Source organism: Mercenaria mercenaria, chromosome 4 (assembly GCF_021730395.1).
Source record: "Mercenaria mercenaria strain notata chromosome 4, MADL_Memer_1, whole genome shotgun sequence".
In the NCBI taxonomy this organism is placed as follows: domain Eukaryota; kingdom Metazoa; phylum Mollusca; class Bivalvia; order Venerida; family Veneridae; genus Mercenaria; species Mercenaria mercenaria.
The window spans coordinates 82,729,851-82,757,343 of NC_069364.1; the positions used below are offsets into that span (position 1 = coordinate 82,729,851).

The window sequence follows — 27,493 nt, forward strand, 5'->3', positions numbered from 1 at the left end:
CAATACCAGTGTAACAAATAATGTTATACTTCTGAGTTTTTCGTTCTAACGCATCAGGTTTGCTTAAACAGGTAAAAGTTTAACGCCCCGTCATCTCAACTCGAGATTGACGCCATCTTTCTCATTGATAAAAAATGTAAATAAAAACACCAGAGTGGGATTAGCATTGCAAAGGCATAACATGACTTTCTACAAAATGAATACTAGTACCTAAGTACAGGTATTTAAGACATGGTAATACTTCTATCACATGTTAAAACAATAAGTTCTCCTTTCTAATTTCAGTCTACCATGGTACTGTCGTATAACCGAGCATCGTGCTAGGAAAGAAAACCAAATTCAAGGTAAAACTTTACTACTTAAGCTACAGTCACAAATACGGATATGTCCGTGCGTTGAGGAACGGTGCGGATGGGATTAGTCTGTGGGTGAATAACTAAGAGCAGTACGTCTTAGTACGGGAAAAACAGAAAACAAACAAAACAATGATTGGTCGAAGGGAACTAACTGTTTTCCCATAGACTTACATTATAATGTTTGGGGTTATAGCCCTTTCCTAACATTTAAAGTTTTGATGCCACCTACCCAGGGTGAAAGAACTATTCAAGACCTAAAAGAAAACAGCCAGAAATATACTTGTTGACCATCATTTTTGTGCACTTTTTTCACCCGCAAGTCAGTAACCCCCAGTCCGGCAGTTAATTTTTGTTTACATTTCATGAAAATACCAAATCACTAAAACAAGCAAAATTTTCAAACAAAATACACCTTCAAATATTTTTTCCTCTATTAATCATGGCTTAGAACTTCATTTGAGAAATAAAACAGTTTTCAAACATATTCAACAGATTTCTCCAATGAGAGACCACTTTACATCTTAAATATTTGTCTCGGAATACCATATACTTTTTCAACCAATCAAAGGCCCTGTTAGTTATTTCCCCTTGACCTTGTGACTCAAGGCATACATACACTAAAAAGAAAAGTGGCGCGGAAAAAACATGGTAGTCGCATAATGGCGGATACAAATAGTCCTCAGTTTTTTACTCTGTAGAGCTATTTTCCTTATTTTCTTTGCAAATTTTTTGCTAAAATCACATGACAGATCTATGCTTGACATGTAGGTAGCATTTGCACAATGAAATAACAACATTACAAAATATTTCATGGAAACGTAGATCATACACCACCAGTATAATTTGGGGTCTCATTTTTTAGCTGATTTTGCAGTTTGTGTGTTTGACTGAAATTATTTTCCTTGCATCAAACATGACCCCCACTTTTCTTTTGATTTTAAGTTAGTACTGACAATATTCTTCAAGAAAATGTAGGTTACAGAAATTTAAAAGGGTCCTGATGTGTGCTGCGGTCATTGGAATTAGGTCAATTTTATATAGAATAAAGAACAACTATTTAGTGTGTTACAAACCTCAATGCAGACTTGGAGGCCTAACTAAACTAAAGGAACCAGCGTGGGAGCCATCTGGTCTAGTCGCGTAATGGCTGCCAGGTATTTGAACACTATTTTTTCACTTAGCATGGCAACAGAGGTCTAAATTGAGGCTAGTTTTTGTTTAAATTTCATTGTGGATGTATTGTTGACATTTTGGTAGGAAAAATGGGAGAGCAGGTTGTATATGGTGAAGTCAAGCTCAATTTTAGTATGAGTAGTACTTCCAGGTCACAGCAGTGTGATTTTGATGTCAGTTTACAGTAAGTAAATGTGACCAGAGAAATCTCTCTTAGAAGATACATGACCCCTACTTTTCTCTTCATTTTATATCAGTTTTATCATAACTCTTTAAAATGAGGTAAGGATTTGTTCTCTGAAATGGGTGTAGCTATGTTTGGTAGCTCTTTGGAAAAGGTCAGTTTTATATAGAATATATAGGGAAAACTATTTAGGCTATTGTGACCTGGAGCGCCGGTATAAATTACAGACTCCAGTACATACCGGATAAACTAAATTTGAACGAAAATATCTTAAATGTATATATTTTGTAACCATGGTGATACTAACCCTAACCTTTAGTCAGTATTTCATGCATACTGTACACTAAATGTATGCGGACATGCAAATATATGTATATTTTTGCCGCGAGCTACCATTGATAATAATTGAAAACTTTCGGGCATGCGCAGAAGACCGCTCCAAGTCTGCAATGAGTTACATCGCAAAACAATACAGGACGCGGATAAGTACAGGTACGAGGTACTACGTTGAATTACGTTTTACTGCGCCTTGCAACTTGCCTAGCGCACGGACGGGTCTGCGGTAAACTACGTGGAACTATGCTTAAGTACGAGCAGCCTCGGATAACTACGTTCAGCTACGGCGAGGTACGTAACAGCACGGATAACTACGTTTAAGTACGTTTAGCTACGGATGAATAAGTTTCAGCCAAGTTGGTCTAAAGTCACGCTCAAATGGCTACGGTTCGCTCAAACCTTTGTGCATGTTCAAAAGTTTGAGAAACTTGCAAGTTTGGAATAAGTTTTGAATACGATTTGACCACGTTTTGGTACGGATTAAAACGAATGACTACTCTGAGGTACGGCTCAGGTACGGATTGATACGGATTACTACGTTTCTGTCCGTTGCTAGACGTAGCTATCTGCGCCGTATGTGTGACTGGGGTATTAGATCGGTACCATGTGATGGTTTACAAATCTATGCATAATATGGTACCGACCTACATGACTGAAATATTAAGTGTCTCAAATAGTAAATTGCATAATCTACGATCAACAGCTCACAAAGATCTTGTTTTGCATATAACACATCGTACAAATTATCTTAAAGATTCATTCTCGTACTTCAGTGTTAATATTTGGAATAAATTACCTGCTGAAATTAAGGAATCAAATATATTACAAACATTCAAAAATAATATCAAACGACATTTGTTAATGTTACAGTCCAGTGCTTAAAATAATTATATTATTACAGTTTTTACATATCATGATGTCAGTTATTTTATTATTATTTTGTTTTGCTGTTGTTTGTTTATTCTCTTTAATAGTCTTATAAGTACGTGAGTGTCTGTCAGATGTACGAATGGGAAGCTTCTGATCGTATTTAATACATTGATCTTTGATATATATATATGATTTTGTGAAATTTATCGTAAATGTTTGTATACATGTGTATTGTTGTTGTTGTTAACTGAAGGCCATACTGAAAATAAGTTTACGTTTCATTTTCATGTTATGTACACTTTGTATGTTACCTTCATTAAATAAAGATGTTACTCAAGTCTTGTGTGATTTTTTGTTTTCAAAAGGTGTCTTGAACAATTACTTAATGGGCCATATAAATAATTGGTAGAGTTTATAGTGTTACAGAAATGTCAATCTTGTACTGGAAGTAACTGTATTTATAAACTACGTTTAAAAATAAAATATATATGGAATAATACTTAATCAAGTCGTCTGTTAATACTGGATAAATATCTGATTTCAGTGGTAACTTATTCGACGTCAAAGCAGTGCAAGGGTCCGAGGTAAAGTGAAGGAGGAAAAGATCTCCGTTATTGTTCTGTGATATTTTTCTGTGATTAAACATTGTGATTTACTGTGATTAAACCCTGATTAATTAGAACATTGTCGTCTTTTTTTTCAATATACTTATAATGTCAGAAAGAATTAAATAAAATATGTATAGTAGTAAAAATATAAAAGTGAAACTACCAAAATAATTATTGGTAAGAAACAGATCAGACATCCTCAAGGACGAGTACAGGTAAATGTTGAGCTCAGTAGCATCCATTTCCACTATCGTCCATGTACCGAGCCTGCAACATTTTCGTTTTTGTCGTGTTGAGCGACCTGTTGAGTTTCCACTTTTTCTGTTCCAAAGATTCTCCAAGACAAACTGAGAAATTCTGTAAGGTATCTGTTGTATTTTATGCCATTGGTAGCAAACCTTACTAAGTTGTGTGAAAGTACACATCTGCTAGCAAGTCATAGTAACATTTGGCCGCTATTGACAACATTTTTTCCTTCATTATTACTGTCTAAGGTAGAATGCGTTGTTCAAAATGAATCAGAGGGTCTAAGGACGTGCTTTTGTAGAAAAGCATGTGCTATAAGACGAGGCTCTGTAGCAAGAGTGAAAGTTGTGCACCACCGGCGTATATTTCACTCTTTCATTTCTAACTACAATTCAGAACAAAGCCAATCGTTTCGATTTCATATACTTTTATTTTTGTTAATGGGACTTAACAGTTAATGGGCCTTAACAGGGATCAGGCCAAAAATCTAACAAATTAAAATCTGGATCGAAGTCAGACCAAACTTTCAAATCGCCGAAATCGTCCAAAATGTGCCAAAACAACAAAAAAGTAAATAGACATCGTGCTCAATATGCTTTTGAAAAGAAAAAAAAAAACAGTTTGAACCTTGAAAGTATTTCAGAAATTCTAGAAGGCTTTCTAAGTAAAATTTATGAGCTATTAAAGAAGGACACATTATACACATATATTGCGGTGATCAGAGATTAATATCTAAGCAAATATTTTATCATATTATATATATACAGAATACTATTAAATACACAACTGAAGTGAGTTCAGACGTAAAATTTATGTTAAACTAGAACTGTCAAACTGTCACAGGAGTGACGAATACCCCCATAATGCGGTCTTGTCACAGAAGAATGGCAACCATAAGAAAAACATGGCCACATTTAAACCGAAATTGACCTGTATTTTATGATGTTACACCTGTGTACCAAAAACATTTAAATCTGTCAAGAACTGTCACTGGAGTGTTTAATGACTCCAATGGTGGATGAATATTACACGATAGCTTGAGTCTGTGTTAAAAATATGAAATAATAAGGGAGGTACAGATAAAGGGTATCAAAATACTACATAAGTATAATTCTTAGCCAAAAGGGGGCATAATTCAGGAAATATCGGCGCAAGAGTTATACACCTAGTGTCAAAGGATGTTGGTGGTGATATGGAACAACTACTTCAAGTTTGAATCAAATGCATTTCGTAATAACTGAGATATAGTGAAAATGCAACAACATTGTATTTTATGATGTTACACCTGTATACCAAAAACATTTAAATCTGTCAAGAACTGTCACTAGAGTGTTTAATGACTCCAATGGTGGATGAATATTGCACAATAGCTTGAGTCTGTGTTAAAAATATCAAATAATAAGAGAGGTACAGATAAAGTGTATCAAAACACTATGTAAATATAATTCTAAGCAAAAAGGGGGCATAATTCAGAAAAATCGGTGCAACAGGTATACGCCTTGTGTCATATGTTGTGGGTGATGTTGTGGAACAACTGCTTCAAGTTTGAGTCATATGCATGTCGTAATAACTGAGATATATGGTGAAAATGCATCAAAATTAAGCTTGAATTGATGTTATGCACATTATGTCACATGATGTGGGTGATAATGTGAAACATCTATTTTAAGTTTGAATCGAATCCATTTAGTAATAATTGAGATAGAGTGAAAGTGTACCAAAACTTTAACCTGAAATTCTAAGTAAAAAGGGGAATATAATTATGGAATACTGGTACAAGAGTTATGGCGTTTGTGTCATGTGATATTGGTGATGATGTTGAACAACTATTTTAAGTTTGGATCAAACACAATCTGACTAAAGTACATCTCCTATTACGCTACGCATAGGATCTGACGACGAGCTATTGATAGCCTCGTTCTGACGACCCTTTCGCTAGCCAATCAAGAGCTAACTTACAACATTCTGCAAGCTTTAAAAAGCCTTGGTTTTTGATAACTACAATTTTTATGTCAAAAGATGTGCAGTCAGTCCAGGGCTCGAACCCGGGACCCATTGCTTACAAAGCAAGTGCCCTACCGACTGAGCTAACCGGCTATCTGACATCTTACAACATAAGAATTGTAGATCTCAAAAACCAAGGCTAAATATAGATTTTTAAGCTTGCAGAATGTTGTAAGTAAGCCTTTTGATTGGCTAGCGGAAGGGTCGTCAGAACGAGGCTATCAACAGCTCGTCTCCAGATCCTAAGCGTAGCGTAATAGGAAATGTACTATAGTCAGATTGCCCAACATGTTTAGTGGAGGTATAATAAAGTATTTGTTTGGTCTGACTTTGAATAGAGATTACTCGATGCAAATCGGAAGTGACAACATAAATGGTGGACATATATACAATGTACAAGAGACATTACTAGATTATCTTTGATATTTCAATAATGAAGTAAACCAACATGTATTAGTTTTTGCAATTAACAAGTAAATTCTGAATGACTGCTGTAGTATAGACTGACTTGTAATTAAACATCTGTTGCACATTTTTTGTAGTTATGATTGTATAATTTCTTCTGAAGTTTCATATTTCAGTAATCTTAATTGACTCAATGTTGAATACAGGGTAGAACAACTGCGGCTAAACCATGACACAACCTTTTTTACTTAGTAGTAATAATTATCCTACTTATATTTATGATAACTTTAAACTGGTCCAAACATAGCACTCATTTCAGTAAATAGTCAGTGCTGGCAATTTTTCATATACCATTTGTACATAGTTGTATGTCACAAACTTTCTTTTATCAAGATGTTTGAGGCTGGAGAAGCCTTCCAATAAAAACGAAGGAAATAAACAATATGCTGTTAAATAAAGAAGTGAAACTGAAACCGGTCGAAAGCATACAATTTGTAAAGAAAATGCAGATACATTTACTCTATTTTATTAATCTGTCAGTTTTTTAGTCACTTTTTTAGTATTCTACTTCATATTTATACAATAATACAACAGCAACAGGCGTAAGTTGGTCTTAAAACTGGCCAGTCACATTTAAATACCGTCATTTTATGACATTTTTCACTATTCGCATATTCTTTTAGAAGTACATTTATGGCACAAATAATTATTTAAACTACATACATGTATTAGTTGAGATATGTATGCATCGTTTTTTAAAAATATTCTCATGTTATAACTCTCTTTAATTTAATGTACTTAAAAGCTGTTTCTTTTTATTTAAATATAGTCTGTAGTCATTTGTTTCCATCTGATCGGTATCAGGATATTTCATCATTTGCAATGTGAACCAAAACGCAAGTTTTAAAACTGCCTGTGAGCTTCAGAATTCATTGGTTTCAACACTGTCTCGATTCGCAAACAAGATAAAAAAATAATTTTACAAACTTACTTTTTTAATGAACTTCGGCTAAACAAACAACTGTGAAATGCGCGCTTAGACGGCCCAGACAGCGTATTTGTTACCTTATTTTATTTAGTAATTTCAGTTATATAGAATGATATATTAGATTATAATATAATTCATATTTGTTAATCCATTTATTGTGATAGTTAGTCTTTTTTTATAATTTAATATCTATGAATTGTGATAATCTAACTCTTTCGGGTTTTTTTCTGTCATATGTCTTCACATGTCATACCATATTATACTACACAAAGACCAAAATGGAAATAAAAGATGATTTCTATCTCTTTTTTGTGTCATCCTTTGTGTTAAAATGTATTTGGCATGGCTTTATTAACATACATACCGGTTTATTGTTATCTGTATGTTGTCATTTCATATTGCCATGAATATGTACATTGTACACAGAAATAAACTCTATCTCGTTGAGCAACCAGGAGAGTACACAGTGTGCAGTACTGAGCACCAATAAATCAATCTGATGGTATTTTTTCTAACACATACGTTTTTTACTTGATCAAAATCTGAATACCAACCTTTTATAATGTACAAGCATTAGTGAGCAGTAAATGATTTAAGCAAAAAGTAAAAAATATACAAATTACTATATGAGCCGTGCCATGAGAAAACCAACATAGTGGGTATGCGACCAGCATGGATCCAGACCAGCCTGCGCATCCGCGCAGTCTGGTCAGGCTCCATGCTGTTCGCTTTTAAAGCCTATTGGAATTGGAGAAACTATTAGCGAACAGCATGGATCCTGACCAGACTGCGCGGATGCGCAGGCTGGTCTGGATCCATGCTGGTCGCAAAGCCACTATGTTGGTTTTCCCATGGCACGGCTCATATATTTCTTTTATATAATGAAATGGTTAAATGGATAGTTAGTGTGCACGCTTATAAACAATTTCTGGACATATTTTTTGGTGCTAGATGAAGGGAAACAAAAGAACTGAAGTCAAAAAGAACATTGTAGACATAGGTAAAGAACCAGCTGAAGTTATGGTGTCTGTATGAAAGCGAATCCTCCCCTCAACCTGTGCAAATACGGGACTGTGTTTCTTGAAGTACTCTGTCAGGGTTGTCACATCCAAAGTATCTGTGAAAAGAAACAACACATCCAATATGTCTGTGAGAAGAAATAAGACAAACAATAAAAATGTGGAGAGAAATAAGGCACAAAATGCATCTGTGAACAGATTTATAACATTCAATGTATGCTTGGATGGGAAATGAGACCCCAATGAATCTGTGAAGAGAAATAAGACATCAAATGTATCTGTGGAGGTAAGTAAGACAAAAAGATATCGAATAAATCAATATCTTATGACTATTTTTCTAACAGTAGTCCTTACAATTTTAAAAGGTTTTTTGACATTTCAAAAAGTTGCACAAGACTTAACCTGTGAAGAAATCAGTAATTATAAATTTTAACCAGAGAAACCAAAGGGAATGCATTCATAAGTACTTACTGAAACGCTGTCGTCCCGATGGTTCAAATTTATACCATTCCCCGCCATTGACCAAAAACGTTGAAGTAAAAATTTTATAATCATCGCTGTCCTTCAAAGGGTGGAATTTTGGTATATCACACTGCAGACATCTGGCTTCTACCGAGACGACTCGTTGTCCGACCGGCTTCTGTAGATTGTACACAACTCGGAGCCCTACACGATCATTATAAGTGAGTTTTAGTCATTTAGAATCCTTTTGAAAACAGCTAAACCTTGGTCAAGTGTGTTCAGCAAGTATGTGTTCCTTTTTTATAACAGGTGTATTAACATCACTAAAAGTTGTTAAGGGCGTGTAATTACACCATCCGACATAAAATTGAAAGGAATCACTTTTATAATTTCTGAAATATTTTAGACACTTTCTCCAGGTAAAAAAGAAGTTTCCAGACTGCAGTTCATTTAACTAATAATGTTTAGAATACCGTGTTTTAACGTTATTTATACACGAAAAGAGGTTATACGTCCGCGGAATAATTTCACGAGGGTGTAACCCGCCGACGTGTAACCGATTTTGAGTGTATTAATTTAAGTAAAACACGATTTTTCTATACATTATTTCGATTCTAAAATGTCTTTTATATAAACCAGTAGAAAATATAGTAGCGCCCCTTTCTTCGCGTTTTCTTGACAACGCCTTGCCCCAGCAATAAATATGTTCCGTGAAACTTTTAAATATTCTGTCATACATTAACAAAACATCACAACCCATTATGAATATCTGTTTTTAAGATTCCTTTGATTAATCAGTTTGAAATGACACAGAGCACATACTACAGGTGTAGTTCAGTGAAAGAACGAATTAGCTAGCCTAATATGAGTTCAGGTTACAATCTCTTTTAAATAATCAATGGAAGGCAGTTTACAAACCTGACATTTGAAGAAAGCCACCGGGCGGTTCCGTACTATCGTATTTCGAGACTGAAATTTCTAACTGTTCTCGAAGGTTTTTACCAGAAACTGTCAAAAGGTCTACCTCATTTCCAAACGGTAGTACACTGTGCACTTCCCCCGCGACAACAACACCTATTTATAGAAATCAATGTTCATTAAATTTTAGAGCAGTTCTAAATATTTCACATTTGTTTTCAAAATACAGTTGTATACGCATACGTAACAGCAACGGTTTAAAAACTTTACATATACGCTTTGTTTGTTTGTTTGTTTTGGGTTTAACGCCGTTTTTCAACAGTATTGCAGTCATATAAAGGCGGGCAGTTAACCTAACCAGTGTTCCTGGATTCTGTACCAATACAAACCTGTTCTCCGCAAGTAACTGCCAACTTCCCCACATGAATCAGAGGTGGAGGACTAATGATTTCAGACACAATGTCGTTTATCAAATAGTCACGGAGAACATACGCCCCGCCCGAGGATCGAACTCGCGACCCCGCGATCCGTAGACCAACGCTCTTACCTACTGAGCTAAGCGGGCGGGCATATACGCTTTGTATAATAAAAGTACACTTTTGTCTTATTTGGACATGCAATAACGATAGAAAAATCATATATAAATAAGGCAATTCACGTACTCTTAAAGTTTCATTGTATCAGTTCTCACTTGGTTTCCCTAGTCAGTATTTGCGGCAACTTTGAACTTACACGAAAGCAATTGCAATTATACTATCGTGCTACTGTTACGATTTGGTTTTAGTCATTCGTCAGATATTCAGAACGCAAGCGTCACTGCAGATTTCTTTCCGATAAATGAAAATTTATGATTATATGTTTATGTACACATTACATTAAAACGGATCATCAATGGAATTTTTTAAAGCTGCTCGCCCGCAGAAAGGTTTACGGATTCACAGCACTATATGGTTATGTAGGAAAAAGTAAAGCGTTGCAAACCTGTTTCATAAGACATTTTCTCAGAACGTTACATAGATTTTCGCTTATTTTGTTGATCATGCATTTTCGTTTTACATTCTTGTTATAAAAATGTTGCTTTTATGAAATTGAACATTTTCGACCAAACTGAGGACGAGCAGCTTTTAATTGTCGCTTGTATGCTCAATGGTATATTACCTTTGTCAATGGATGATCGTATACCGCCGCCGTTCCAAATGGCTATAGCTGCCGGTGCCCAGTTTGATTCTGGATGGGAGTAATTAATGTGGTAGTAAATTATAGCATCTGTTACTAGATTACCTGCAATGGACAACATACAGAGGTAAAACAAGTATCTAGAGGGTGGCTCGCTTAGCCCTTGTTATGAGAGGACAGGGACGGAGCTCAAAGTGATATGCCATTGAAAAAAGGTGTATGAATAGTACTACCTCAATATTAGAGAAGTGTCCACAAAAGTCATAGTGCCGATGTAAATTTTGCTATCACTCATTACTACCACCAAAGAAGCAATCTTACTAAAAATGAATATAAACATTTATCCAGTCCCTGAAATATTTTCAGTGTTAAGATCCTAATGGCACTTGTTTCAACTATGCAAGCTTCTAAGTGCTCAATTGGCTTATTCAACCACAGTTTCTCTGATTTTAAGCTCATTCCTACAAGCGTATGGAGAAGCGATTGATGCAATATTCTACTTGCGATAGACTGGTCCTTCGCGTGTCATTGAGCTCTTTTCGTTCAATAATGATGGGCACAGCCTTATAGGGCACTATAGCTTTTGTAAGCAAGCTTTCGATTGGTCACTTTTCATAAACGAAACACCATTTGTTGTTTAGTGCCGGCTTGCTCTTTGTAATGGAAGGAAAGAGCTGGGAACCAGGAATTGAAGATGATCGGCGCTTTAGGTAGTAAAATACAAGCGTGAAGTTAGCAGTAGAGCAGTAACAGCAGTGACAGCAGTATTACTGCTTTTACTGCTTTAACGTTGTAGCAGTAACAGCAGTATTATTGCTACTACTGCTGGAAGTTATAGCAGTAGCTTCAGTATTACTGTTATTACTGTTGTAAAGTTATAGCAGTAACTACATTTTTACTACTGCTACTGTTGGCAGTTTTAGCAACAACAACAATATTACTGATGCTACTATTGGAAGTTATAGCAGTAACAATAGTAGTTGGAAGTTGCGCAAAATACGATATGAAATCAATTTTATCAATTTATGCATTATTGGCCATCGAAAAATTTTCAAAGCTGTTCTTTTTATAATGTTTTTGTCTTTTTATGTCTCAGGAAACGGACTTCAAGCCCTCTTGCTGCTGTTATCCACAATTTTTATGTAGTCTTTAGGACATTTCACGATATCGATATATTGTTGGTATGTTTGTTCAAAAAGTACTACATATTACATTGTCGGCGGATGTTCAGGATACCAGTGGCATCCTATTTTTTAAAGATTTTTTAATGTCTGAAATGGACTCAAAGCTTTATTACTGCTGTAATTCATAGCGTCCAGTGGGATTTTGAGATGAAATAAAACATGTGGATATATTGCTGGTATGTATGTAAAAATAATAGAACATATAACATAGCCGACGGATATTCAGGATGCCGACGGCATACGTCCAAAGAAGGCTTCATCGCAAAATTAGAACATGTTTATATACTCAGTTAATGCTTTATTCTGCACCGAAACGATGCCCTTAAGCCAATATTTTGTCATCTTAGATCATTGTTGGGGTCTTTATAAGATACGAAATAAAATTAGTTTCAGCACTTTATGCATAATGTTTCGACAAAGAACGGTGAAATGTCCGGAAAATCTGAATTTAAAGCATTTTATAGGCGTACGGAAATGGACTCTAATCCTTGTTACTGCTGTTATTCTCAGCGTCCAGGAGGACTTGAAGATCAATCTAACCAGGTAGATATATTGCTGGTATGTATGTCCAAATAAAAGTATATATTTCATTGCCGACGGATATTCATTATACCGACGGCATACGTCCAAAGAATACCACATCACGAAATTGCAACATGCTTTGGTGGTCAGTTACTGCTGTTTTCTGTGCCGAAACGATGCCCTTAAGACTATATTTGGTCACGTTAAATCATTATCAGGGCCTTTTTGAGATGTAATATGATTTTCGTTTTAGCAATTTATGAATAATGTGCCGACGTCGAACAGTGAAATGTGTTGAAAATCGTAATTTAAAGCTTTTTTAAGGTGTCCAAAAATGCGCTCGAATCCTTATTAATGCTGTAAATCACAGCGCAAAGGTGGACTTGAGGATAAATAAATACATGTGGATATATTGCTGCTATGTGTTTTCAAATGATAGTATATATTTCATTGCCGACGGTGTTTCAGGATGCCGACGGCATACGTGTAAAGAAGATTTCATCACGAAATCGGAACACCTTTTGGTGCTCAGTTGCTGCTGTATTCTGCGTCGAAACGATTCTCTTAAGCCAATATTTAAGCAACTTAGGGCATCGTTGAGACTTTCATAATATATGAAGTGAATTTAATTATAGCAATTTATGCAAAATGTGCCGTCGAAGAACAGTGAAATGTATTGAAAATCTTGACTTTAAGCAATTTTTAGGTGTCCGAAAATGGGCTTGATTCCTTGTTACTGCTGTAATTCACAGCGTCCAGGAGGACATGAGGATGAATCAAACTATGTGGATATATTGCTGGTATGTATGTCCAAATAAAAGTACCTATTGCATTCCCGACCGATTTTCAGGATGCCGACGGCATACGTCGAAAAAACGCCTCATCACAAAACTGAAACATATTTTGGTGCTTAGATGCTGCTGTATTCTACGCCGAAACGATGCACGTGAGACACGATTTGGTCTTCTTAGGTCATCGTTGAAGTCTCTATTATATACAAAATAAAATTAGTTTTAGCAATTTATGCTTTGTATTCCAGCGAAGAAAGGTAAAATCTCTGTTAAAATCGTAATTTTAAGCATTTTTCAGATGTTCAAAAATGGGCTCGAATCCTTGTTACTGCTGTAATTCACAGCGTTCTGAAGGGTTTGGGGATAAATAAAACCATGTGGATATATTGCTTGTACATATGTCGAAATAATAGAATATATTACATTGTCGACGGATTTGAAAAATGCCGACAGCATACGTCCATATAAGACCTCATGTCGAAGTTGGAACATGTTTTGTTGGTCAGTTACTGCTGTATTCTGCGCCGAAACGATGCCCTGAACTCGTTATTTTGTCATCTCGTGTTATTGTTGAGGCCTTTTTGAGATATAAAATGAAATTAGTTTTAGCAATTTATGCAATATGTGCCGACGAAGAACAATGAAATGTGTTGAATATCGTAATTTCAAACAAAGAACGTGAAATGTGCGGAATTTCTCAATACGTCGAAAAAACGCCTTATGATTTTTGTTTTAGCAATTTATGAATAATGTGCCGATGTCGAACAGTGAAATGTGTTGAAAATCGTAATTTAAAGTATTTTTCAGGTATCCAAAAATGGGCTCGAATCCTTATTACTGCTGTAAATCACAGCGCCAAGGTGGACTTGAGTATAAATAAATACATGTGGATATATTGCTGCTATGTATTTTCAAATGATAGTATATATGTTACGCGCATATAGCCAATCTGCGCATTTGGTAAATCGCGCAGCGCAAATAACCAATTTGTTATCTGCGCAACGATTTGTAAATCGGGCAACCTTATATATTTCTTATATGCGCAGGGTAACTGTCTTGCGCGTTTGGTAAATGAGTCTGCGCTTTTAACATATGGATGATATCTCCCGATAAAATTGAATATCATTAGAGGGTTAGACTTGTAGGCCTACATAAAACTGTTTTAATTTTAAAACTGACGGTGATCAGGCACGCGGAAAGGTGTGAATTGACTGTGCTTAATTTGTAAAGAACATTTTTTTAAAGTAAATGAGCGTATTTATGCGGTAATTTCAATGAGATGCTCACGTCCCTGGTAGTTTATGGACTAAACATTTCTGTTGACGACGGTATTTAGAGTCATTTGTCATAGGTGTTAAAAAACTTTAAAATGATACAAAATATCCAAAGAATATTTAATAACACAAGTTTTTTTATTTCTTTTTTATTATTTTTTTTAACTTTTAAACGCCGTAGCCTGTGCGGGATGTTGATCCAGCGCTAATATCAAATCCTGAAATGACACCGATATTTCAAATATATATTGATCATTTCTTACAGATCGTATTGTTATTTTTTAATGTTTTGTAGTACAAAAGAGTAATTTTCGCTAGAACGTGAACGAATTTTTATTGCTGCACAAGATGTGTCCTGCGCTAATAGAAAATCTGGAAATTACTCTGATAATATGAATAACTGCCATAAACCATGCTAACTTTTACATTGTTTAACAATTACAGACTGATATTGCAAATCTTGGTTTTAAAAATGTGTCATAAATTTATTTCAACATCAGTAAATTCATGGGAGTCGGTCACCAGGTTTCAATATCTGCAGTATGATACAATATGCAATAAAACTCAAACATGCGTGAAGGTGTGATTTCCTTCGGATAGCCACATCGTCCTCTCTATTCTTTTTATAACTAAAGTATTTTTACTTCATTCGATCACACGCAGTCATTTTATACCGGATATAGAACATAAAGGAGACTTACATAAAAGACTGAATTGCCACACACTTACCACAATTCACCATATCGCTTTTTTTTCATCATATTAAAAAAGCGCAATTCTTTTTTACCAACGTGAGCATATCTCTTGACATGGCCAAGATTAAAAATAAAACAAAAATAAGCAGACTTAAAAGACGATTCTAACAGATCTTTTATACTTATATCATTTTTTAATGTTTTATAGTGAGACAGATAGAATAACTAATAAGTTTCGTCAAAATGTAAACGAAATTTTACATTTTGTAGGTGCGCAAGATGTGTGTCCTGCTTTAATAGAACTGTGAAAATAACTCCAATAACTTGAATATCTCTTATAAACCATTTCAACTTTTACTTCGTTTTTCGATTACAGTCTAAAAATGTAGCTTTTGAAAATCTGAATATAATGTTTCATCCGTAGCCTGCGCGGGATGTTGTTCTTGCGCTAATAGTAAATTCTGAACTGACGCCGATATTTCAAACATATTTCAATTCTAAAAGATACTATTTATATAACTTCATAAAAAATGTTTTCGGAGTAGAAAAGAAATAGAAAGAAGCGTGATTTCCGTCATAACGAGAACGAAATATTACATTTGTTATCTGCGCAAGATGTGTTTGCCCTGCGCTAATAAAAAATCTGGAAATAATCTTGATAACTTGGATATTTATCATCAACCATGCTAACTTTATTATTGTTTTGTGATTACAGGCTGTAATTGTAGCTTTTGCCAAATGAATATTTTGTTACATCTGTATCTTGCGCGGGATGTCGGCCCTGCGCTAATAAAAATTCTGGAAATGATCCTGATTACTTGAATATCTTTCATAAACCATGCTAAATTTAACTTTGTTTTATGTTAACAGACTGAAGTTGTAGCTTTTGCAAAGACAAATGTAATTTTAATTCTGTAACCTGCGCGGGATGTCAGTTCTGCGCTAATAGCAAATCCTGAATTTAAATATATTCAATTTATAAAACATATCATTTATGTACCTTTTAAAAATGTAGTAGAAATAGATAGAAACAAGAGTGGTTTCCGTCGTTTCTGTGCAAGACGTATGTCCTGCGCTAATAGAAAGTTTTAACATTACTCCGATAATTTCATACGCTATGTCAACTTTAATTTTGTTATTACAATTACAGACTAAAATTGTAGCTAGAATATAAAGTTACTTCTACATAATTCGCGGGATGACGGTCCTGCACTAATCGCAATTCCTGAAATGTCAACAATATACCAAATATATGTCATTTTTTACAATTCTAATTGATATTATTTTTTTTCATGCTTTTATAATGCAAAATAGATAGAATAACGAGTAAATTCCATCAAAACTTGCACCAAAATTTACATTTTGTAGCTGCGCAAAATGTGTGTCCTGCTCTAATAAAAAATCTGAAAATTACTCTGTGTACTAGAATACCTTTTATAAACCATGTAAATTTTATCATTGTTTTACGGGCTGAAAGTCTAGCTTTTGCCAAAATGAATATCTTGATACATCTGTAATCGGCGCGGGATATCTGTCCTGCGCTAATAGCAAATCCTGAAATGATGCCGAAACTTCAAATATATAACTCTCACGATAGAATGACGTCACGTTAACGTGCGTTGACGTCAAAGATTTTGTTGCGACAAAGAAAAAGCGCTTGTATATTTATCTACTGTTTTAGATTAAGGGCATACTGGTATTGGAATCGAAATAAATTATAGCAAAACCATGTTTTAACACTCTTTATACACTCGGGCGTTCATACGTCGTACAAAAAAAAAACACTCGGGATTCGCTCTCATGATATTATCACGCCCGACGTATAACCGCCCGTCGTGCATAAACATGCATAGACATACATCTGCGCAGATAACAAATGTAAAATTTTGTCCTCGTTATGACAGAAATCACTCTTTTTCTATTCATTTTTACAGTACTCATTTGAAAGTTTCATAAATAGTGTGTTTTATGAATGAAATATATTTGAAATACAGTGTAATTTCAAACTTTGCTATTAGCGCAGGACCGACCTCCCACTCAAGTTACAGCTGTAACATTATAGATCCATTTAGATTTGTAAAAAAACTACAGTTTTAGTCTGTAATCGTAAATCAAAGTAAAAGTTAATATGATTTATAAAAGATATTCAAGTTATCAGAGTAATTTCCAGATTTATTATTAGCGCAGACACACATCTTGTGCAGATAAAAAATGAAATATTTCGTTCTCGTTATGACAGAAATCACTCTTTTTCTATTCATTTTTTACAGTATTCATTTGAAAGTTGCATAAATACATGTAGTATGTTTTATGAATGAAATATATTTTAAATGCAGTGTAATTTCAAACTTTGCTATTAGCACAGGACCGACCTCCCAAGCAAGTTACAGGTGTAACATTATAGATCCATTTAGATTTGTAAAAAAAGCTATAGTTTTAGTCTGTTATCATAAATCTAAGTAAAAGTTAATATGATTTATAAAAGATATTCAAGTTAACAGAGTAATTTCCAGATTTATTATTAGCGCAGACACACATCTTGTGCAGATAAAAAATGAAATATTTCGTTCTCGTTATGACAAAAATCAGTCTTTGTCTATTCCTTTTTTACAGTATTTATTTGAAAGTTACATAAATAGTATGTTTTATGAATGAAATATATTTGAAATACAGTGTAATTTCAAACTTTGCTATTAGCGCAGGACCGACCTCCCAAGCAAGTTACAGGTGTAAGATTATAGATTCATTTTGAAAAATTATAGTTTTAGTCTGTAATTGTAAATCAAAGTAAAAGCTGATATGATTTATAAAAGATATTCAAGTTAACAGAGTAATTTCCAGATTTATTATTAGCGCAAACACACATCTTGCGCAGATAAAAATGTAATATTTCTATCTCGTTATGACAAAAATCAGTCTTTGTCTATTCCTTTTTTACAGTATTTATTTGAAAGTTACATAAATAGTATGTTTTATGAATGAAATATATTTGAAATACAGTGTAATTTCAAACTTTGCTATTAGCGCAGGACCGACCTCCCAAGCAAGTTACAGGTGTAAGATTATAGATTCATTTTGAAAAATTATAGTTTTAGTCTGTAATTGTAAATCAAAGTAAAAGCTGATATGATTTATAAAAGATACTCAAGTTATCAGAGTAATTTCCAGATTTATTATTAGCGAAGACACACATCTTGCGCAGATAAAAAGTGTAATATTTCGTTCTCGTTATGACATAAAACACTCTTTTTCTAATCATATTTTTACAGTATTCATTTGAAAGTTACATAAATAGTATGTTTTATGAATGAAATATATTTGAAATACAGTGTAATTTCAAACTTTGCTATTAGCGCAGACCGACCTCCCACGCAAGTTACAGGTGTAACATTATATATCTATTTAGATTTGTAAAAAAAAACTATAGTTTTAGTCTGTTATCATAAATCTAAGTAGAAGTTAATATGATTTATAAAAGATATTCAAGTTATCAGAGTAATTTCCAGATTTTCATTTAGCGCAGGGCACCGAACACATATCTTGTGCAGCTACAAAATATAAAATTTCGTTCACGTTTTGATGAAAATTAGGTCTACTCTTTATTCAATCGATTTTGTACTATAAAATAATAATAATAATATAGATCAGATCTGTAAGAATTTTCTTTTAATTCAGTACGATGGTAAAATTCAACAACAACACGTGAATATTTATCTTTTATCAACGTTTTATCAACGTTTCGGCGCTTACGCCTTCATCAGGATTTTTTTTCTTCTTTTAATTCTGTTACTTTTTATTTCATCTTTTATCTTAGACATGTTGAGAGATATGCTCCCGTTGGTAAAAAGAATATTATTGTGAAATTTCAAGAAATTTCAATATAATAAAAACGATATTTTGCTAAGTGTGTGCTCGGGTGAAGTAGAAAATTATAAAAATAGCCTAAAACATACCAGAGGACGACCTGTGCAAGCTGGAGGAAATCACACCTTCACGCATGTTTGGGTTTTATTGCATCGTGTATAAGATCGGAGGTATGGAAACCTGGTGACTGACTGCCGTGAATTTACTGATGTAGAAACAAATTCATGACACATAATTTAAGTACCAAGATATTCAGCATTGACATCAATATTTATTGATAAATTGACCAACTGCATGATTTATCAAACACGAAATGCAAATTTCAGATATATAAAGTTACATTTGTTATTTGCGCTGCGCATTTTGTAAATCGCGCAGGTTAAATTTATCCTGCGCAACGATTGGTAAATCGTTGCGCATATAACCAACGTACAAATATTTGTTATATGCGCTGCGCGTTTGGTAAATAGCGCAGATTGGTTATTTGCGCTCAACATATATTTCATTGCCGACGGTGTTTCAGGATGCCGATGGCATACGTGTAAAGAAGACTTCATCATGAAATCGAAACACCTTTTGGTGCTCAGTTGCTGCTGTATTCTGCGTCGAAACGATGCTTAAGCCAATATTTGGGCAACTTGGGGCATCGTTGAGACTTTCATAATATATGAAGTGAATTTAAAGGCAACTTCATGACAACAAATTATATCTTTCCCTGGCAATAATCTTATACATTGATAGCACAGTACATAACAGTACAAGTATATCGGTTACCGGACCTCTAGACTCCGGGTCCGGTTACCGGACCGCTAGCCACTGTCTTTATATAGTGACGGCGGTCTAGTACGATATCTTTTATAAAGGCATTCTCGTTCAATGCATTTTTTTAGAAAGTTTGTTTGCGTATAAGATTATAATATTTTTATCAGTCAATCATATTGAGTACAATACATAGATGAAATTCAAGCATTTAACCTGAAAATCGGTCATATATTCAAGCCCGTAGCTACACTGAGGCACAGGGAGCCAAGATTATGCGAAAAAAGGATATGTTTTGAGTCAGCATCTTAAAAGGCATAACCGAACTGAGGCATTATTATTTCGTTTTAATTTGTTACACTATTTTCCGCCATTTTCACGAATAATTACACTTTACATGACCGTAGCGAGAGACTAAATTTTACCGAGGCAAACGATTATTTTTATTATTATTATTTATTATTTATTATAGTGACAGGTACAAAATAAACAGATACAGTACAATTTTTATAACAATTAGATCAGATCAATACCCAGCCTAATAAGGCTTATCAGTCACTCAATACATTGTAGATAAATCATGCATTATACAATTTACAGTACAAAGAAAGTAAGTATACTGTGGTGAATGATAGTATATATATATAACAGAAATGAGAACATAACATGTTTTTTAAAAAAATGTGAACTAGGTGGTTCTTAGCTTTAAGGCATCTATTATATACTTGCCAACATTAACAATATTTCTATCTGTTGGTAAAAGGGCTTTAACCATATCACTTTCTGGCAAAGTTGATAAATCTATTCCACCAAGATAGTTGAAAAGAACTGAGCGTAAGGTATCGTACCTATGACAGTGAAAAATGAAATGTTCTTCGAAGTATGTATGTGCGTTTGTTCGTGGTTGTTGATTTGAATGGTAAAGGCAAAGCCCCGACAGGCATTAATTTGGAAGGTTGTGTCCCACCCTCCTCCACAGGAGGGTTTGTGGGGACTCCCCAAAAAATAAGATATATGATATGAAACACACACTTTGTTGCGCTGTTTTTATATTAAAGAGAAAAATTACCCTTTCACTCCGCGATCTACCCCGGGTACTAATACCGATTTATGGTTCGTTTGTAATGTCTCTCTTGCGATGGAGGTCTCGGATGCAACACAGGGCTTACTTTTTGGGAGGCGTATGTCTATAATATTCTTCTTGATGGAGCTGCTGTTTTGTCTCATACGAGTAAAATTAAATGTAAAAATGTTTAAACAATTTTCCCTAAATTCAAAGTTCCGTCTAATGTTACTCTCATGCTGAAAAAGAATTAGTTTTCTATAAAAAATATTCTTTCATACAATGACAAGGCTGTTGCTACAAAGACTGGATATCAGTATAACTCGCCACAGAGGCAAGAGCAAAATGCGTTTTAACAGATTGTTTGCGGCGTGAAATTAAAATAAAACTTCATTAGGTTGAAAAGAACCTTCAAATCCATATTAATTAATGATAACAGCATTAATGGAGTTTCATCAGTTGCTCACGATACCACATGTTCTTCCTATCATCTGCTTCAACAGGAATTTCTCGCTAAATATTCTTCAAAATGAATGAAAATAAACTGCGCCGTTCTCCATCAATGATATTTTGATAAAAATGAAATTCATATAAACTATAATGATAAATCATTAAGTTTCAAATGATTTTGTTTTTGGCACCAACAAATTCATCGATTTATTTTTAATCTTAACCATACTTTGAAATAAATTAGGTTTGAAAAAAAGGAGTAGGAAATTAGACATAAAATAGCTAGAAAATGTAGGTATGTAAACTTCTCTAGTGCCCCTACCTCCCGATCCCGAGGTTCTGTAAATCATTGCTCCGGCTGTAAGTGCCCAAGTACGAAATGACGATGGGAGGGATGCGAATATTAATTCGGGATCCGAATGTTACACCATTGCCTTAGCGGTCACTTACAGGTATTAATCATTAAGTAGCAAATCAAGAAACTTCGCAAACTGACTATTCTATTGTGCCGAATAAAAAATACTAAGACATTGTTTTGATATACTTATGGGCTACACTTCGGCTGATACTATAATACTGGAGCTTATTTGAAACTGAATAGGGAATATCAAAGTTTTAACTAGTATCTACAATGTTTGACATAATTTGTTTTAGACAGGCACTATGGATATATTTAAAGCTGTAAGATTTAAAGTGTACTACACGAATATAATTTTTCTAGTATGCTAAATATATATTTTCATTCGTATAAAATACTCACGAGTACAATTTTGAAGCAATGGTAAGGGTAAACGTGTAACAAGAAGTTATCATTAGGTTCAACACATCTGACCGAAAGAGTTTTGCTATTGATCTTTTAAATTCAAATTTGACTGGAAACTTATTCTGTCACGCTCGTTTGAATAAAAGTAGCCAAATACGTCTCTCATTGGTATAAGACACTGTTTTGTCCTGCTATTTTTGAATTACCTTACATTTACAGTATTATGGTTTCTTTCTGTTTATATTATTCGAACGCAGTTATTAGGAGCTTTTTTCTCATTTTGTTTTACAAATGCAATGACACTGCAACGTATGCTCATATTACCAAGTAATGAGATCCAAGCAACTGGAGAAAAGATTTACCTTGTGCACACCCATTAACCGGTTGCGAGCAAAACAGTTCGTGGCGGAGAAAACAGTTCTCCGATATTTTTGCCTACATCTATATTGGGGTAAGTATTTTCGATCTAAGAATTGGTCGGTGCAAGCTATGTTAAAAATCTTTATTTCTATAAAAAAAGTAGCATGAACAAAGAATATGCCATGTGTTTCCCGTTTAAGTAATGTATATTAAGTAAGTTATGGCGTGTTAAAAGTGTGATTTTGTTGGGAAAAAAAGGTGCGAAAACGAAAATTTATCGTAATATATTTCATTCATTTTTCAACGTACTGCTATTTTATTAACGTCAACCTTTAAAATAATGTTTGCTCTGAATATTGTCCAACTTTTAACCGACAAAACGCAATATTCAACGAGTTATAGGCATCCAAATATGACATGCTCGGAAAAATGTGTGCTATGCCGCCACACATTTTTCGACCATGTCATGTTTGAATGTCTGTAACTCGTTGCATATTGCGTTTTGTCGGTTAAAAGTTGGACAAAATTAAGAGTAAACATTATTTTAAAGATTGACATTAATAGTATAGCCTAAGTTGAAAAGTGAATTAAATATATCACGATAAACTTTCGTTTTCGCATTTTTTTCAACAAAATCACACTTTTAACTCGGTATAACTTACTCAGTAAACATTACTTTTAAATGGGAATCACATGGCATATTCTTTGTTCATGCTACTTCTTACAGAAATAAAGATCTTTAACATATTTTGCACCAACCGATTCTTTGATCGAAAATACTTACCACAATATAGATGCCTGCAAAATTATCGGAGAACTGTTTTGTCCGCCACGAACTGTTTAGCTCGCAACCGGTTAACGGGTGTATTTGAAAGCAATGTCACCACTTTTTTCATAGTATTTTAGATACCTTTTTTGCATTTAGCGGCGTTTAGATTATGACGCAATTGTATCTGATAACATACCCTGTTATTTTGATACAGACAGTAGACATTTTTTTGACCGGTAACTTGATTCAGTATTATATCTTATAAATCTTTGAAGATTACTAAAATTTTTTTACTGGCGTGTCTGAATCATAAAACGATCATGAAAGGATATAAAATCATGTTAACCTGACATCCATTTCTTGTAATAGTGGTAAAACTTTTGTTGGTATTAACCAGTATGGTATCATCTACACTTAAGCAAGATGAACATTTACAGTGAAATAAAGGTCTACAGTAGAAATTACTAGTATTAAATGAATTACAGCTGTGAAATATTTACTAAGCTGTAGGACTAGGAATACCAAAATCTGCATTAAGCAAATAAAACATTTATTTTGACCGTATCCCAGAGTTTCAGATATGCATATGCAACAGAAGTGTTTTATCGCTACTGCATTGCTTATAAATTCATTAAAGTGGACGTCTACGAGACACTGAACGTCGAGGTCTGATAATTCTTCAAACATGCCATCGAAGTAGGAGACCGAAAAAGATGCATCTAATACTTTGCGCAATGAATTTGTAACAGTTTTTATGAAATCATTAGTCCTCAGGGGAGGAGGTGGAGGTATGTGGTGTTTAAGACCAAAAAAATCAACCTTGCTACGGTCCTGTATTTTCTTCTGAAATACAAATCTACAATATAAAATTAATGTAATTTTAGGTCGTAAGTTATATTAGTTTTTAACTAACGATTGGCAACTTTTACAACATCTTGGTTTTAACACTGTAATTACATGTACATGCGAGAGGTAGACAATTGTATGTAATGTAGCAATGGTTAGTGTATAAGCGTGTAATTAGACTTCACACCGCTAACCGAAAGAGGTTTAAATTTTAAATCGGAAAATTGTTTCGCTACTCTTCGTGGTATAAAAGCAGCCAAATGCATTTCCCATTTCTACAAGACGCTGTCTTTAGGTAATCTTTTGAATTTCACATCTTCCATTAAATCATTTCATTTACAGTATGAGGTTGCTGTCTGTTTCTATTATTCGAACGGGGTTATCAGATGCTTTTTATTCCTATTTTATTTCACAAATTCAGTGACACTGCAACTTATACCCATATTAAAAAGTAATGGGATCCGAATAACTAAAAAGGCATAAAAACTTACTTTGCGGCATTCACTACGATTCATACATTTTAAGATTATTTTTTTTTCCTCAGTTATGTATATTATTTCATTTAGCGTGTTTAGATTACGATGCAAGATTAACTTTTTGACTGCAAAACTTGATTTAGTATTACATTTGGTGAATCGTTTCAAGATTATTAAAATTTCTTTTCTTTACTTCCGAGTCTGAATCATGAAATGATATCATAATATGTCAACTGACATAGCCTTCAGTGCTATATTTAGATTTTTAATTTTAAGTACAGTCAAACTTGCTTGAGAGACCACAATACTCAATGACTCAGATAATAATCCTACCTTGCATTCATCCATACATCTGTATGTCACAGCTTAGTGAAAAGTCATTTCAATGTAATGTTAATTTTCATCGTAAATATTGAATAGTTTTTCTTATTTTTATATATGATATATGATATGGTTCGAATAACATATCTAAATTTCAGATTAAATATTGAATCTTAATTTATTATTAGACTAACAACATTTTCTGATATCATACAACATGCATGTATCTTACAATTTTCCGTCATTGAGAGAAGTTATTCCCGCAATAATTATCAGTAGCTTGATAGGTAGGACTATCTAAAGATCTACGTACAGCATTTCAAAACTTCGTTATAAGATTTCTCTCAAAAATATATGGTCACTTAAAAGTTAAGAACTTATATCAGATACACTTATTAATTGTTCGTAAGTATGGAATCTTCCCGTTTACACTTTTTTATATAAATGTGTGACATTTTAGATTTTGATTTACTTATAGGTATTATAACTTTATGACAACATTTGACCTTTTAGATCTGACATATGATACGCACTATTAATACAAGTGCTGAATTTCAAAAATGTAATATTATTTTAAAAAGATTGACAAAATATATTATGTACTAAGTACATTAATTTTGTATTACATATCTGTATTGTATTTGTATATGCATAAAATGTGTTGCTTCTTTCAAATTTTCGTTTCACGTCAGCCATGCTAAAAAGTTTATACATGAACATATATACATTTACTCAACTGAAGATATAAGAACCAAGCAAACATGAACATATGCTTTTAAATTAGCGTTTTAGAGTGACAATAATCGCAAATACGTTGGCTACGTCAAAACTCTTACTTTTCTGTAGATCTATATTAACTATATTAACTAAAATGTACGCGAATCTTTTTAACGTCATTTACTTTTTCCGAAACCGGTATCTTAAAAGTAACAAAAACATGTTTGAAATGCAGAAACACGCACGAAATGGCACCATCGAAAAAAAAAATCCAGGGGGGCATGCCCCCGGGGCCCCTACCAAATGCCTCCCTATTTTTTTACCTCTGGCTACGGGCCAAATTATTTCAATTTATATTTAATCGCGCAAAAAGGACAGAACGTCGGAAAACAGTAAAATCCGTTCCATGCCATAACTTTCCGGTTCCATTTCGTTTTAACTCGGGTGTGGTTTAAACATCCGAATTTATCAATTAATTAAATTCTATTACTTTAAAATTCATGAAAAAAGGAGACAGATGTGCGTGTCGTATTGTTGATATGTTTTAAGGGATGAATAGACTAAAATTCTACATGACATTGATAAAATTGGAAGTACACAACAGGACACGTTTTAAATGTCTGTGCTTTACAGATTCATGAAGAATATTTATTTCAGATTTCAGAGCTAAATAAATATAAAGAAAAGTAGGATCTTGTTTCTTGATTATTCTTAATTTATTCCTCCTTGAAGTTGTGAATTACAGCAGTAACAAGGATTCGAGCTCACTTCGGACACCTGAAAAATGCATAAAATTACGATTTTCAACACGTTTCATCGTTCTTCGTCGGCACATAAAGCAAACATTGTTCATATTAAATTCATTTTATATCTCATGAAGGCCTCAAAAATAAGACGACCAAATATTGGTTTGAGGGCATCGTTTTGGGGCAGAATACAAAAGTAACTGAGCACAAAAACAAGTTCCAGCTTAGACATAAAGTCTTCTTTGGACGTATGCTGTCGCATTCTTCAGAACCGTCGGCAATGTGAAATGTATTACTGTTTGAACATAAGTACAAGCAATATTACACATGGTTTTATTTATCCTAAAGTCCTTCAGGACGCTGGGAATTACAGCAGTAACAAGGATTCGAGCCCATTTGCAGACAGTTGAAAAATGTTTTAGATTACGAATTTTAGCTATTTATCCGTTCTTCACCGGAATATTAAAAATAAAATGCTACAACTAATCTTATTTCGTATATAATAAAGACTTCATCAATGACCTAAGGAGACCAAATCTTGGCTCATGTGCATATTTTGGGCGCAGAATACAGCAGTATCTAAGCACCACAATATGTTCCAATTTTGTGAGGAGGCGTTTTTTGACGTATGCCGTCGGCATCATGAAAATCCGCCGGCAATGCAATATGTACTTTTTATTTGGATATATATATATACCAGCAATATATCCAAATAGTTTGATTCATCCTAAAGTCCTCATGGACGCTGTGAATTACAGCAGTAACAAGGATTCTAGCCCATTTTTGGACACCTAATAATTTCATAAAATCAAGATTTTTAATACATTTCAATGTTCTTTTTCGGCATATGATGCATTTTAAAAATGCTAAATTCATTTTACATGTCATAAAGGCCTCTTCAATGACCTAAGATGACCAAAAATTGGTTTCAGGGTATCAATTCGGCGCAGAATACAGCAGTAACTGACCATCAAAAAATGTTCCGATTTCGAGATGAGGTCTTTTTTTGATAAGGTTCTCTTTAGACGTATGCCGCCGGCATTCTTCAAATCCGCCGTCGATGTTGTATATACCATCATTTGAACCAAGGAACAAGCAATATATCCACATAGTTTTATTTATCCTCAAGTCTTTCAAGGCGCTGTGAA

General features: G+C 33.9%; 1 protein-coding gene across 1 annotated transcript in view; it reads right to left on the reverse strand.

Annotated features, from left to right (window-relative positions):
- Positions 1–8,000: 8,000 nt before the first annotated feature.
- The window catches only part of LOC128556494 (5'-nucleotidase-like), a 33,273-nt gene continuing 13,780 nt past the window's right edge, over positions 8,001–27,493 (reverse strand). Inside the window, exons 7-10 of the mRNA XM_053541823.1 lie at positions 10,728–10,850; positions 9,570–9,725; positions 8,661–8,855; positions 8,001–8,287 (exon numbers count right to left, since the gene is read on the reverse strand). Coding sequence (XP_053397798.1) covers positions 8,118–8,287; positions 8,661–8,855; positions 9,570–9,725; positions 10,728–10,850 — 644 coding nt within the window. The 3' untranslated portion in view covers positions 8,001–8,117. The remainder of the gene's footprint in view (positions 8,288–8,660; positions 8,856–9,569; positions 9,726–10,727; positions 10,851–27,493) is intronic.